This window comes from Pristis pectinata, chromosome 22 (genome assembly GCF_009764475.1).
Source record: "Pristis pectinata isolate sPriPec2 chromosome 22, sPriPec2.1.pri, whole genome shotgun sequence".
NCBI lineage: Eukaryota > Metazoa > Chordata > Chondrichthyes > Rhinopristiformes > Pristidae > Pristis > Pristis pectinata.
Window position 1 is genome coordinate 35,152,084 of NC_067426.1, and position 13,905 is coordinate 35,165,988.

General features: G+C 44.1%; 1 protein-coding gene across 4 annotated transcripts in view; it reads right to left on the reverse strand.

Annotated features, from left to right (window-relative positions):
* adgrb2 (adhesion G protein-coupled receptor B2) overlaps positions 1-13,905 on the reverse strand; it is an 898,475-nt gene that overhangs the window by 102,948 nt on the left and 781,622 nt on the right. For all 4 annotated transcript variants that reach the window (XM_052036166.1, XM_052036168.1, XM_052036167.1 and 1 more), the window contains 2 exons: positions 11,935-12,004; positions 382-448 (listed from right to left, as the gene is read on the reverse strand). In XM_052036166.1, coding sequence (XP_051892126.1) covers positions 382-448; positions 11,935-12,004 — 137 coding nt within the window. The remainder of the gene's footprint in view (positions 1-381; positions 449-11,934; positions 12,005-13,905) is intronic.

The window sequence follows — 13,905 nt, forward strand, 5'->3', positions numbered from 1 at the left end:
CCAAAGACCTGCTGATGCATATTCCTCTGGTCAGTGCTTCCAGTGAAAACCGTAAACCATTGCTTTCATTATGATCATGGTTTTGATGAAATATGAACAAAATACATTTACTTGTATAATTACAATTTGTTACCAAATCAAGACAATGTACACTCATTGGTGCACCCGTGGTTCTAGAAAAGTTATTGGCTAATGTTGTACAGAAAAAACAGAATCTGAAAATTAATAACTTGTTTCCATGAGTTATAAGACAGGGTAGCATTCTGTATTCAACTCCCACAATATAATGAACACATCAGTGTAAAGTTTTTAGTTGTCCATATGACATTTTCCCACATCATATAATTCATGTTAACCACAGCTTTAAAACATAACGTTTACCAATACAATGATTGCAGCAGGTCCGACAAAAGCATAAAGGAGGCCTCCTTCCAAGGACAGCCAGCAGCTGAAAATGAGAACAAACACAGTCTCAATCACTTTCAGAGGGACACTCGCCATCATTAAAAGGAGGGATATGTTAGTTTGCTAAGCTACAAAGTGGCAAGAGAGCTGTGGGTTGTCTTCAATTTCTATCCTTCGCTTTATTATGGGGATTATCTTTTGCTCCAACCCTTCCAATTCCCCTTGACAATTTCAATAAAATCATAGGCTTACTCTAGGTGGGGGACTGAACCAGGGGAAGGAATCTTATCCTTTTGTTTCCAAGTTGTTTTAATTGTCATTTGGTTACATTCAGCAAACCGAAAATAGATTGAAAGAAGGAACAGGAGCCGGTCCTTCAACAACTACAACTGGTTCTCTAGCATTTAATTAGATTATAGCTAATCCGTACATCAGTTCTCTCTTCCCCCTGTTGATTCTTTGCCCATGACACTCTGCACAATAAAAACTTGGATATGAACAGCATATTCAATGTGCTAAAAGACCCAAGGCATTTTGCAGAAGTATTATCATGAAACGTAAGGAAATAGTACGGATGAAAAAAACTTGTTAAAGACTTAGGTTTAAAGCAACATCTGACAAAAGGAAACAGAGACAGAGGGATTTAGGATTAAAATTTCACAGTTCAGGAGTGTGGCAGCTGATGTGATGCATGCCAATGGTGGAGTGATTAAAAGCAGGGATGCTCAAAAGGCCAGCATTGAAGGACCACCGATCTCTCACTGGGTCATCAGGATAGAAGCTAGTGCAGGGATAGAAAGGATTTGAATAGAAGGATGATAAATTTAAAATCAAGGCACTACTTAACTGAGAGCCAGCAAACAGATGTGATGGGTAACAGTACTTGGTGTCACTTAGCACATGGGCAATTTTCATAACATTTGCTGACTCCAGCTCTAGCTCTCTCGTTCCTGACTTGACTCTTCTAGTTATTACAATGCACAGCTGGCTGGCCTCCCTTACTCTTACCATCATAAATTTGGACTGCTCCAAGTTTATGGTGGGGAGAATAAGAGATCAGCCAGCTGCACAGTGTAATAACTAGAATAGTCAAGTCAGGAACGAGAGAGCTAGAGCTGGAGTCAGCAAATGTTATGAAAATATGTCATCCACAGATCACCTCTGGGTTAAATATGAGACAGGATTGTGGGTTTCTGGTTTAGTGTAAGACTTATGCCAGCAGAGGAAGGGAGGCAGTGCTCAGGGAATGAGTCTTGTGGCAAAGGCTGAAGACAATGATTTCAATCTTCCTGATATGTATGCAGAGGAAGTTTCTGCCCATGCATAATCAGGTATCACATCTGCAGTCTAACAATTTAGACAGTGAAGAGGCATGAAAGATGGTGCTGAGGTAAAAGTCTATATGTGAAAACTGACTATGTTTTAAAGACATTAGAAATATAAGCCATTGTCTTCCTGACCCTGGACTGCCATTCAATAAGATCATGGTCAATCCTGTCCTTTCTCCACTTACTGGCCCAGACCCCAAGCACTTTGATTCACTCAGTATACGAAAACCTATCAGCCTCAACCTTCAATGTACTCAATGAGCCAGCATCCAGTTGAGAACTCCAAAGATTTACAACTGTCTTCATAAAAAGATTTCTCCTCAATCTTAAACGGCTGGCCCCATATCTTGAGACCATGGCCCATGGTCACTCCTTGGCCCCCTCTACTGTTCATCTGTATGATCCCCTTCAGTAATAACATAAGTGACTCAGTCTGCAAATAACCCATTATACTTAGTTCATCCTCACTGCTTTCTGTCACTTAACCAATCCTCTGTCCAGGATAATATGTCCCCCAATCCAGTGAGCCCCTACTTAGTGCATCAACCTATTGTGTGGGATCTTACCAAAGGACAGTTGCATCTACCTTGCAAGTCCCTCTTAGAAATATGTACGTCTCAAATGTGATCAACTCTCATTCTTCCAAACTCCAGTAAGCATCTGTCAATGTAACTAAATCTCTCCTCACTGGATAACACCCCCATCCTGGAATCGATCTGGTGAAACTTCAGTGCACTGACTCCAAGGTAAATATATCCTCCTTTAGGTAAAGACCAAAATTGCACATACTGCTCCAAAAGAGCTCTCACAAAACCCCATTGCATTTTCACTAGATTTCCTTACTTTTATACTCCAATTTCCTTGCAATGATATCATTTACCTTTGTGAATACCTGCTGCTCTTCCGTATTTACATTCTGCGTCTCTTGAACCAACACCGTAAAATTTTCTTTCTCACTTTTTAAATATTCTATTTTTTCACTCTTCCTGTCAAAGTGGATAAGCTACCACTTTGCCAGTAGGTACATGCCACCTACTTGCCTTCTGACTTCGTTTGGATATTATCCCTTTGCCTCCGTGTCCTGCTCATTCACCCTCCTAACATTGTATCTTGAGCAAATATGAATATATTATTGTCAGTCCCTTCATCTAAGCCAACAGTGGAAATTACGAAAAGCTGAGGTCCAGTCCTGATACCTGTGGTACCTACTGGTGACAGTCTGCCAATCTAAAAATGACCTTTTATCTAAAGTGCTGGTTACATCCTCAAAAACTTTATTAGATTTGTCAACATGATTTTTCTCTTTATAATACTGAGGGGAGCTATAGGATGTAATATATGAGTTTACAATAGGCAATCAATAAGGTATCACAAAAAAATTTGATACACAAAGTAAGGGCTTGCTGGCTTGGTCCTTTTGCCGATCAGTCTCATTCATGTCCTCTTGTTCCTGACACCATGAATAAGTCTCTTCTGCCCCTAATCTAAGGTCTTCACATCTTTTCTGAAGTGTACTGCCTAGATCTGGACGTAACACACTAGTTTTGGCAAACCAGCATCATATGAAGGTCTTTTTCTATCTTATAACACAGAACATGGCAATACAGCACAGGAACAGACTCTACGGCTCACATGTTATGCAGAACTAATTAAGCTCATGACACATAATCCCTTCTGGCTGCACATGTTCCATATCCCTCCATTCTCTGCATATTCATATGCCAATCTTCTACCAAGATCCACAATGGATCTGCCAGTGGATACGCCTTTGATGACAATCCTATTAAACACCTTTTCCAAATCCATACACTTCACAAGTCACATTTAGAAAGATAGAAACACAGGAAACCTACAGCACAATTCAGGCCCTTTGGCCCACAAAGCTGTTCCGGACATGTTCCAATCTTAGAAATTACTAGGCTTACCCATAGGCCTCTATTTTTCTCAGCTTCATGTACCAATCCACAAGTCTCTTGAAAGACCCTATCGTATTCGCCTCCACCACCGTTGCCGGCAGCCTATTCCACGCACTCACCACTCTCTGAGTAAAAAACTTACCCTTGACATCTCCTCTATACCTACCCCCAAGCACCTTAAACCTATGTCCTCTTGTGGCCACCATTTCAGCCCTGGGAAAAAGCCTCTGACTATCTACTTGATCAATACCTCTCATCATCTTATATACCTCTGTCAGGTCCCCCCTCATCCTCCGCTGCTCCAAGGAGAAAAGGCTGAGTTTCCTCAACCTGCTTTTATAAGGCATGCTCCGCAATCCAAGCAGCATCCTTGTAAATCTCCTCTGCACCCTTTCTATGGCTTCCACATCCTTCCTGTAGTGAGGCGACCAGAACTGAGCACAATACTCCAAGTGGGGTCTGACCAGGGTCCAATATAGCTGCAACAATACCTCTCGGCTCCTGAATTCAATTCCACGATTGATGAAGGACAATACACCATCTCCCTTCTTAACCACAGAGTCAACCTGTGCAGCTGCTTTGAGCATCCTATGGACTCGGACCCCAAGATCCCTCTGATCTTCCACACTGCCAAGAGTCCTACCCTTAATACTATATTCTGCCATCATATTTGACCTGCCAAAATGAACCACTTCACACTTATCTGGGTTGAACTCCATCTGCCACTTCTCAGCCCAACTTTGCATCCTATCTATGTCCCGTTGTAACCTCTGACAGCCCTCCATACTATCCACAACACCCCCAACCTTTGTGTCATCTGCAAACTTACTAACCTATCCCTCCACTTCCTCATCCAGGTCATTTATAAAAATCATAAAGAGTAAGGGTCCCAGAACAGATCCCTGTGGTACACTACTGGTCACCTCCATGCAGAATTTGACCCTTCAACAACCACTCTTTGTCTTCTGTGGGCCAGCCAGTTCTGGATCCACATTGCAATGTCCCCTTGGATCCCATGTCTCCTTACTTCCTCAATAAGCCTTGCATGGGGTACCTTATCAAATGCCTTGCTGAAATCCATATACACTACATCTACTGCTCTCCCTTCATCGATGTGCTTAGTCACATCCTCAAAAAATTCAGTCAGGCTTGTAAGGCAGGACCTGCCCTTGATAAAGCCATGCTGACTATTCCTAATCATATTATGCCTCTCCAAATGTTCATAAATCCTGCCTCTCAGGATCTTCTCCATCAACTCACCAACCACTGAGGTAAGACTCACTGGTCTATAATTTCCTGGGCTATCTCTACTCCCTTTCTTGAATAAGGAAACAACATCTGCAACCCTCCAATCCTCTGGAAGCTCTCCTGTCTCCATCGATGATGCAAAGATCATCGTCAGAGGCTCTACAATCTCCTCCCTCGCCTCCCCCGGCAGCCTGGGGTACATCCCATCCGGTCCCGGCGACTTATCCAACTTGACGCTTTCCAAAAGTTTCAGCACCTCCTCTTTCTTAATATCTACTTGCTCAAGCTTTTGAGTCTGCTGCAAGTCCACACTACAATCACCCAGATCTTTTTCCGTAGTGAATACTGATGTATTCATTAAGTACCTCCGCTATTTCTTCCGGATCCATACACACTTTCCCACTGTTGCACTTGATAGGTCCTATTCTTTCACATCTTATCCTTTTGCTCTTCACATACTTGTAGAATGCCTTGGGGTTTTCCTTAATCCTGCCCGCCAAGGCCTTCTCATGTCCTCTCCTGGCTCTCCTAATTTCCTTCTTAAGCTCCTTCCTGTTAGCCTTATACTCTTCCAGATCTCTAATATTACCTAGCTCTCTGTACCTTTTGTAAGCTTTTCTTTTCCTTTTGACTAGATTTATTATAGCCTTTGTACACTATGGTTCCTGTATCCTATCATAATTTCCCTGTCTCATTGGAACATGCCTATGCAGACCTCCACACAAATATCCCCTGAACATTTGCTACATTTCTTCTGTACTTTTCCCTGAGAACATTTGTTCCCAATTTAAGCTTCCAATTTCCTGCCTGAGAGCCTCATAATTCCCTTTACTCCAACTAAATGCCTTTCTAGCCTGTCTGTTCCTATTTCTCTCCAATGCTATTGTAAAGGAGATAGAATTATGATCACTATCTCCAAAATGCTCTCCCACTGAGAGATCTGACACCTCACCAGGTTAATTTCCCAATACCAAATCAAGCACAGCTTCTCCTCTTGTAGGCTTATCTACATATTGTGTCAAGAATCCTTCCTGAACACACTTCACAAACTCTACCCCATCTAAACCCTTCGCTGTCTGGAGATGCCAATCGATATTTGGGAAATTAAAATCTCCCATCACAACAACTCTGTTATTATCACACCTTTCCAGGATCTCCTTCCCTATCTGCTCCTCGATATCCCTGTTACTATTGGGCGGCCTATAAAAATACACCCAGTAAAAGTTATCGACCCCTTCCTGTTCCTAACCTCCGCTCACACAGACTCCGTAGACAGTCCCTCCATGACGTCCAGCTTTTCTGCAGCCGTGACGCTATCTCTGATCAACAGTGCCACTCCCCCGCCTCTTTTGCCTCCCTCCCTGTCTTTTCTGAAACATCTAAAATCCGGCACTTGAAGTAACCATTCCTGTCCCTGAGCTATCCAAGTCTCTGTAATGGCCACCACATCGTAGCTCCAAGTATTTATTCGAGCCCTAAGCTCATCCGCCTTGTTCACAATACTCCTTGCGTTAAAATAGACACATCTCAAACCGTCGGTCTGAGCACGTCCCTTCTCTACCGCCTGCCTGTCCTCCCTCTTGTACCTACTACTAGCTTTCTCTATTTGAGAGCCAAACACCTCTTCCCCAGTCTCTCCAGTTCGGATCCCACCCCCCAACAATTCTAGTTTAAACTCCCCCCAGTAGCCTGAGCAAACCTCCCTGCCAGGATATTGGTCCCCCTGGGATTCAAGTGCAACCCGTCCTTTTTGTACAGGTCATACCTGCCCCAAAAGAGGCCCCAATGATCCAGAAATCTGAATCCCTGCTCCTTACTCCAATCCCTCAGCCACGCATTTAACCTCCACCTCATTCTATTCCTATACTCACTGTCACATGGCACAGGCAGTAATCCGGAAATTACTACCTTTGAGGTCCTGCTTCTCAACTTCCTTCCTAACTCCCAATAATCTTTTATCAGGACCTCATTCCTTTCCCTACCTATGTTGTTGGTACCAACATGTACCACGACCTCAGGCTGCTCTACCTGCCCCTTCAGGATATCTTGGACGCGATCTGAAACATCCCGGACCCTGGCACCTGGGAGGCAAACTACCTTCTGAGTTTCCTTCTTGCATCCACAGAATCGCCTGTCTGCCCACCTAACTATGGAGTCCCCTATCACTAGTGCCCTCCTCTCTCCTTCCCTACCCTTCTGAGCCACAGGGCTGGACTTTGTGCCAGAGACACTGCCACTGTTGCTTCCCCCAGGCAGGCTGTCTCCCCCAACAGCACTCAAGCAGGAGTACTTATTGTCAAGGGGTACAGCCACAGGGGTACTCTCTGGTACCTGACTCTTCCCCTTCCCCCTCCTGACTGTGACCCACTTGCCTGACTCCCGTCGCCCTGGCGTGATCACCTGCCTATAACTCCTTTCTATCACCTCCTCATTCTCTCTGACCAGACGAAGGTCATCGAGCTGCACCTCCAGTTCCCTAACACAGGAGCTGCAGCTCGACACACCGGGTGCAGATGTGGTCATCCTGGAGGCTGGGAGACTCCAGGACCTCCCACATCTGACACCGAGCACAGAAAACTGCACTCATACTACTTCCTTTCCTCAAGTCACCTACCTTGCCTCGCCCCTTTATGCCTTAGCCCATTGAGCCAAAGTCCAATCACTCTGCTCCCTCTCACTCTGCTGCCCGCTCCACCACTGCCCGCTGGATATGGCGGTCTTCTATTTAAACAGCTCGTGCGCTAACCGCTTACATCACGTGCCTGTGCAGTCTTGCCCCACTATTCCCGATTAGAAAAAAAACTTAGCTGCTCCCTCACTGGAGTTATTTCCCTCACTGATTCTCTGTTACTTCTAACAAAAACTCCACAAAAGTAGGTAAACATGATTTTCCCAGAGTCATTGAATTATACAGAACCGAAATGGGCTCCTCGATGCACCACGTCCATGCTAATGTGTTTGTCCATCTTCCTGCATTAGGACCCTATCCTTCTATGCCTTGCCTATTTAAGTATCTTTCTAAATGCCTCTTAAATGCAGTAATTGTATCTGATACCACCACCTCGTCTGGCAATGAGTTCCATTTCTGTGTAAAAAACATACACTTCTCCGTTAAAACTCCCACCTCTCATCTTACAACTTCTCATCACATCAGAAGATCTCCCATACACAGCCTCCAACCTGATAGTGCCCCAACCCCACACTGCCCGATTCTATCTCTTAACCAAGATCTACAAACAGAACTGTTCTGGTTGATTGTCCAGGCGACAAGACTGTCCAGGTGACAGTACTGTCCTGTCAGGAAGGCCTTAAGACATCAGCTCTCACACCCCCTCTGCCCAGACAGACAGAGATAAGAGTTTTCCTGGTCCTCACATTTCACCCCACTAGCCTCCACATCTAGCGCATCGTCCTTCACTGTTTTCACCAGCTGCATTGGGATCCCACCACCAGTCACATCTTCCCCTCTCCCCCACTTTTTGCCTTTTACAGGGACTCATTTCTCTGTGACGCCCTGGTCTGCTCATCCCTCCCCACCCAGCTCTTCTCATCCCCTGGCACCTTCCCCTGCAACCATAGGAGGTTAAACACTTGTCCTTGCACCTCGTTCCTCAGCACCATCCAGGAGCCTAAACCGCCTTTCCAGGTGCACCTCCTCTAAGCTGGTCTATTGCGTCCAGTGCTCGTGATGTGACACCCTCTGCATTGGCGACTGTTTTGCAGAGACCTGTGCTCTGTCTGCAATGGCCATCCTGAGCTTCTAGCTGCATGTCATTTCAACACCCCTTCCCATTCTCACACTGGCCTTCTCCACTGGCAGGGTGAGGCCAAGTGTAAACCAGAAGAACACCACCTCATATTTCACTTGGGTAGCCTGCAGCTCCATGGTATGAACATTAATTTTTCCAGTTTCAGGTCCCCTACACCCCTTGTGTTCTTTTCCCACTCTTAGTGGCTCACCCAGGTTCTTTCTCCTTGGTTCACCTTTTCTGTTTCCCCCCGCCCTCATTACCCAGATTCATTACCCTCCTCAACCCAGTTCCATTTGCCCATCACCCACACACCTATGCACCGGGGTTTCTTCTCCCTGGCTTACCTTTCCTATTCCCTCCCCCAGCTGGTTCCACCTGCCCATCGTCCCTCCCTTATCTGGTTCCACTTAACAACTTCCAGCCTTTGGCTCTACCTACCCCCTCCCTTCCCACAATCTGCCCATTTTTTTCCCTCATCTGTTTACACCTATCACCCACCAGTTTATCTCTAAACTCCCCCTCCACCTCCCCAACCTGGTTCCATCTGGACATCATTCCCTACCTCACTTGATTTCACCTATTACCGACCAGCCCCTGTCTACCCCTCCCTCTCACCTCTTTATACTGGCTATCTTCCCTCTATACCCTCTACCTTGATGCAGGGTCAAGATCCGAAATGTTGACCGTCCCTTTGCTTCCACAGATGCTGCCTGACCCACTGAGTTCCTCCAGCAGTTTGTTTTCTGATCTAGATTCCAGTGTCTGCAGACTCTTGCATTTCCATTAAAACTATGCCCATGTGTTTTTGATACCCCAATCATGGGAGAAAGATTTTCACTGCCTATCTTACCTATGCCTCTCATAATCATACATACTTCTTCTATCAACCTCCTTCATTCAATGGAAAACAAACCTAATCTATCCAATCTCTTCCCATAACTGAAGTATTCCAATCCAGGCAACATCCTGGTGAATCTCCTCTGCAGCCTCCCCAGTATAATCACCTCCTTTAACAAATCCATGTGGTTTTTCTCTAATCAAGCCACACTAGACCAACTGACCGTGAATTCTGTCCCTGATTATCGTTTCTAAAATGTTACCCTCCACTGAGGTCTTCCCCTGGACTCTTCAGTGAACAAAGATGCAACAGTTGCATGGCATAGACATCGCCCCCGAATCTACAGTTGTCAATATCTCCTCAATTTCCAGATGGGATGATTTACCTATTTTAAGCAATAGGTAGCCTTTCTTGTATCTCCTCTTGATCAATTTATAGACCACATGACTGCAAGTACAACGAAACTGTGCAACAGTTGTTATTTTCTAAAATCGATGATATCTTCCACACTTAGATGGAGATTTACCGACAGGAATTAAGAATATAAATTTAACAATATTTCTTTTCCACCTTTGCTAATCAGCAACAGTTGAACCTTGCCTAGAAGTCTGATTGTGAAGGCTGTTTAATGCATTGGTGCATCAGGACTACGTAACCGAAAGTGGACTTTCCTGGAGGGTAACGTGTTAAAGACCATTTCTGCATCACCCAGGACAAGACATTTCTTTGCATTACACCTTGAACCTGAATCATTGAAGCTTGCATCAGTGGGCCAATGAAGCATGGTCATTTGAATGCTTTTCAAAGACCATGCAGTCCAACTTAAACAGCGTACTACCATGGGATGATTCCATGATTATCTCATTTCATAATCGTATGTTAATTAAGATCCCTGTGATGTTGCCCTCCACATACAATGCCATTTTTAAAACAGGAAATTTTCCCCTGACAAGAAATGTATTGTGTGACACTGCCGTTCTGTCTACAAAGTGAGTGGTTAAAAAAAATGTCACAACACATTCCCAAACCTGGAATGTGAGAAAGTATCATCTGCATGTGCTACATGCTGATGAAATTTTGTTAAAAGTTCATCATTCTAACCATTACCAATGTAAAAAGTGGATTGGGTGAGATGTCACAGTCATGTCCTTTCTGTATGGCAGCTGATGTGTTGGGTTAGATGGACTCCCTTATAATGACTGACTTTATTGATAAAAGCTGAAAATTGGCCTCCTCATTAAAAAGGGGCCTCAGTTCCTGAGTTCAAGAGTTAACTGTTGCAACATGTGGAATATTAAAGGAAAACCAATACCTCAGTCCCTCTGAGGCTGCATAAATCAGTTAGCCCTCAGCTTCTCATAATTATGGGAATAACCCAAGAGAGTAAACAGTGTTAAACAACCCTGACAAGTAAATGAAATTTGGTATCTCTGGAGAACTATAATTGCAGAGTGAATATTAAGATATCATGAAATGATGACTGCACTGCTATTACAATTATTCCTACCTTTGTAATTTCATCAATAAAATTATAACAGTAGCACCAGATTTAAACCTGGGAAAAAATTATTTGGGCTTTTCTCTTTAGGTATAAATAGAGCATAAGGTGTGATTTTTTGCATGTTTTGAAGTCCCATCTATCAGGCAACAGGACTGGGCTCTACCTATTGCAATTCACCTGAACACCACTGTCATTTCCTCATCCTAATTCTCCCTCATGATGATGCCATCGAAAAGCACTATATCTATTATCTACTTACTGAAAGAAATGGGTTCAAAAGGTTGCGAATTATAACCTTGGTAATTAATTCACAGCTCAACAAGGAGAATTTAAAATTCAAATCCTGAAAGGAGTGAAACCAAAATGATTTAAAGGGTCCCCCGAGATATTTTTATGTGTTGGAAATTATCCCTGTAATTTTCATTTCTATAAAACTTTGATTTGTGCCAGGAGCGATGTTTCCCTGGGAGACCCACGTATTGTTCTCTTCCCTGTCCCCATTTTTCGCAATTCCCCCTCCTCCCCCACTCCCTAAAGCTAGCATGGAGGAATCACTGGAACAACACTGATCTGAGTGCTAGTGTTGTTGTCGACCGAGAAAATGCCAAGTCTGTGATAACACAGGGTGTGGGTTTAACATCTCTTAAAGCAAAGCACGGTAATAATTTCTTAAAGTAAGAATATTCCAATTCTGTCCCATATTTGCCAGCTTTCAGTTTGGTGGTAACACTGTGTCCATGTAATGTTCCAAAAATTGGGGTAATCCAATTTCCAGATGTGAGTGTTTGTAACTGGTGATAGAGAACAGCCTGAGCTAACTAGTCAACAGGTCAAAAATATGGAGTGTCATATATATTTGAGGAAAGGGTGGCTCTGTGACGGAATACAAAAGCTGCAGTTACAACAAAGTAGCTTCCGCAATAATCATATTTCTGCAAGTACTCACTAATTTGCTGTTCCATATCCTTTTGCTTTGGTAAAGCCCACTGAAATGGCCACAATCAGTGCTGGTAATCCTAAGGAGAAATATTCAGAAAACAACCATGAAAGCCAGGTTTTATGCTCTTTGTAAATCACATTTGGGAACTTCTGCAGTTATATAATTCTGAGACCTTTCAGGCCACAGCCCAAAATTTTCAACTTGATGATCTGCAGCTGTGACATTAGTTGGTAGTGGAGGGACTTTCTAGCCAAAAACTCCAGCCAAATCTGACAAGTTTCCAGGTATGATCTTCATCTCCATAGCACATATATCACGTACCTAATCCATCACATTGCACACTGCGTCACACTTTATAAGTTTTCAGCAGCAGTATTTTAAATTTGTAGCTGCAACAATTAAAAAGCTAGGAATAGTGTTAGACAATTACCTTATGCATTCTTCATTTAGATACCTTGGTGCTGACCCAGGTGATCAGCTTTTTGTTGTCATCCACCCTGGTGGCAGCAGACAAAATGGATGTACTCCAGGTAGGTCAGTGAGTGGTTATGGGCCATGACAACCCTGCCTGAGAGTGCACAACCTCATCGTGTGCTATAGCATCCTGGACCACTTGATCACAATCAACAGCAAAATCAATGATGAAGTGCTTATGGAAGAAGCTGGAATATAGCCACCTGGTTCAAGATTTCCAAACCCTAAATTGTTTACAAAGCCAACTCATGAACAGATCTATGAGCAACTGAGACAAATTGCAACCAAGGAGCCCAGAGCCACAATGGAAGCTGTCTGATTTTCTGTTCCAGCACTTTGTCATATCTTGCATCTTCATGGAAGCTGCTTTGACTTCCATGCCACTGAGGTGGTTGCTGTGAAAGCTATGATCTCAGTCATTGGATGCTGCATTATGTCAGGTTCCACAGACTGGTGAGTGGAATTGGCCTGCCTCTCGATGCTGGTAAGCAGGGTTCCAAACTCCACATCAAGCCATGAAGCAACTCAGTGCAAATTACTCCAATCCCTGAAACACAACCATAAGCTTAGTGGCAGGTTATTCACTACACTAAATATTTGTTTACCCATCTTTATTCTTATGAAGTACGGCTCTGCAAAGCACTTCAATCTGACTTCTCTGCAGCAGAACCATGCCCTCTGGCACCTGTGATATCCCTTTCTCCCAGTGTGGATTTCCCTTCCTCCAGGGAGCTCTTCCATTTCTTCCAGAGTGAGGTGGTTCTCACTCCTGGAAATATAATGATAAAGAGTAGACATGACAGGAAGATGTGAATGATGAGATCATGAAGTGACTGTGAATGAAAGAAGGTTTGGGCTTGGGGAGCACAGAGAGAGCACATATGGAAGGAAACTGAAGTGACAAGTTCAGGCAAGTTGGCCCCTGCTCAATCTGCCTGTCTTCATGGCATTTGTCAATGCTCAGCTAATACTGCCTCCCGAAGCTCGTCATGTTCCCCTCTCATGGTCACATTCCGCTGGTACTTTTTTGGTCCATCTTGCCTGGAAGAGAATGTAGACACAAGAGGCTGCAGATGCTGGAAATCTGGAGCAACACTCAAAAGGCTGGAGTAACTCAGCGGGTCGAGCCGCATCTATGGAGGGAAATGGACAATTGACATTGCTCTGGATCTTTTCATCTCTAACTGCTGACAGGACATTAACCATCTTGACTTCAGTACTCCCCTCACCTACTCCAACCTCACCCCCTCTGAACGCACTGCTCTCCATACCAATCCCAACCACACCATCAAACCCTCAGACAAAGGCAGTGCCACTGTAGTCTGGCAGGTTGACCTCTACCTTGCAGAGGCCAGACGGCAGCTCTCGTGGAACTCAACAGTTAAATAAATTTTGCCACCAATTTTCACCCCACTCTCCAATTCACTTGGACGATCTCTGACACCTCTCTCTCCTTCCTCCATCTTTCCATCTCCATCTCAGGAGATTCCTTATCCACAAACA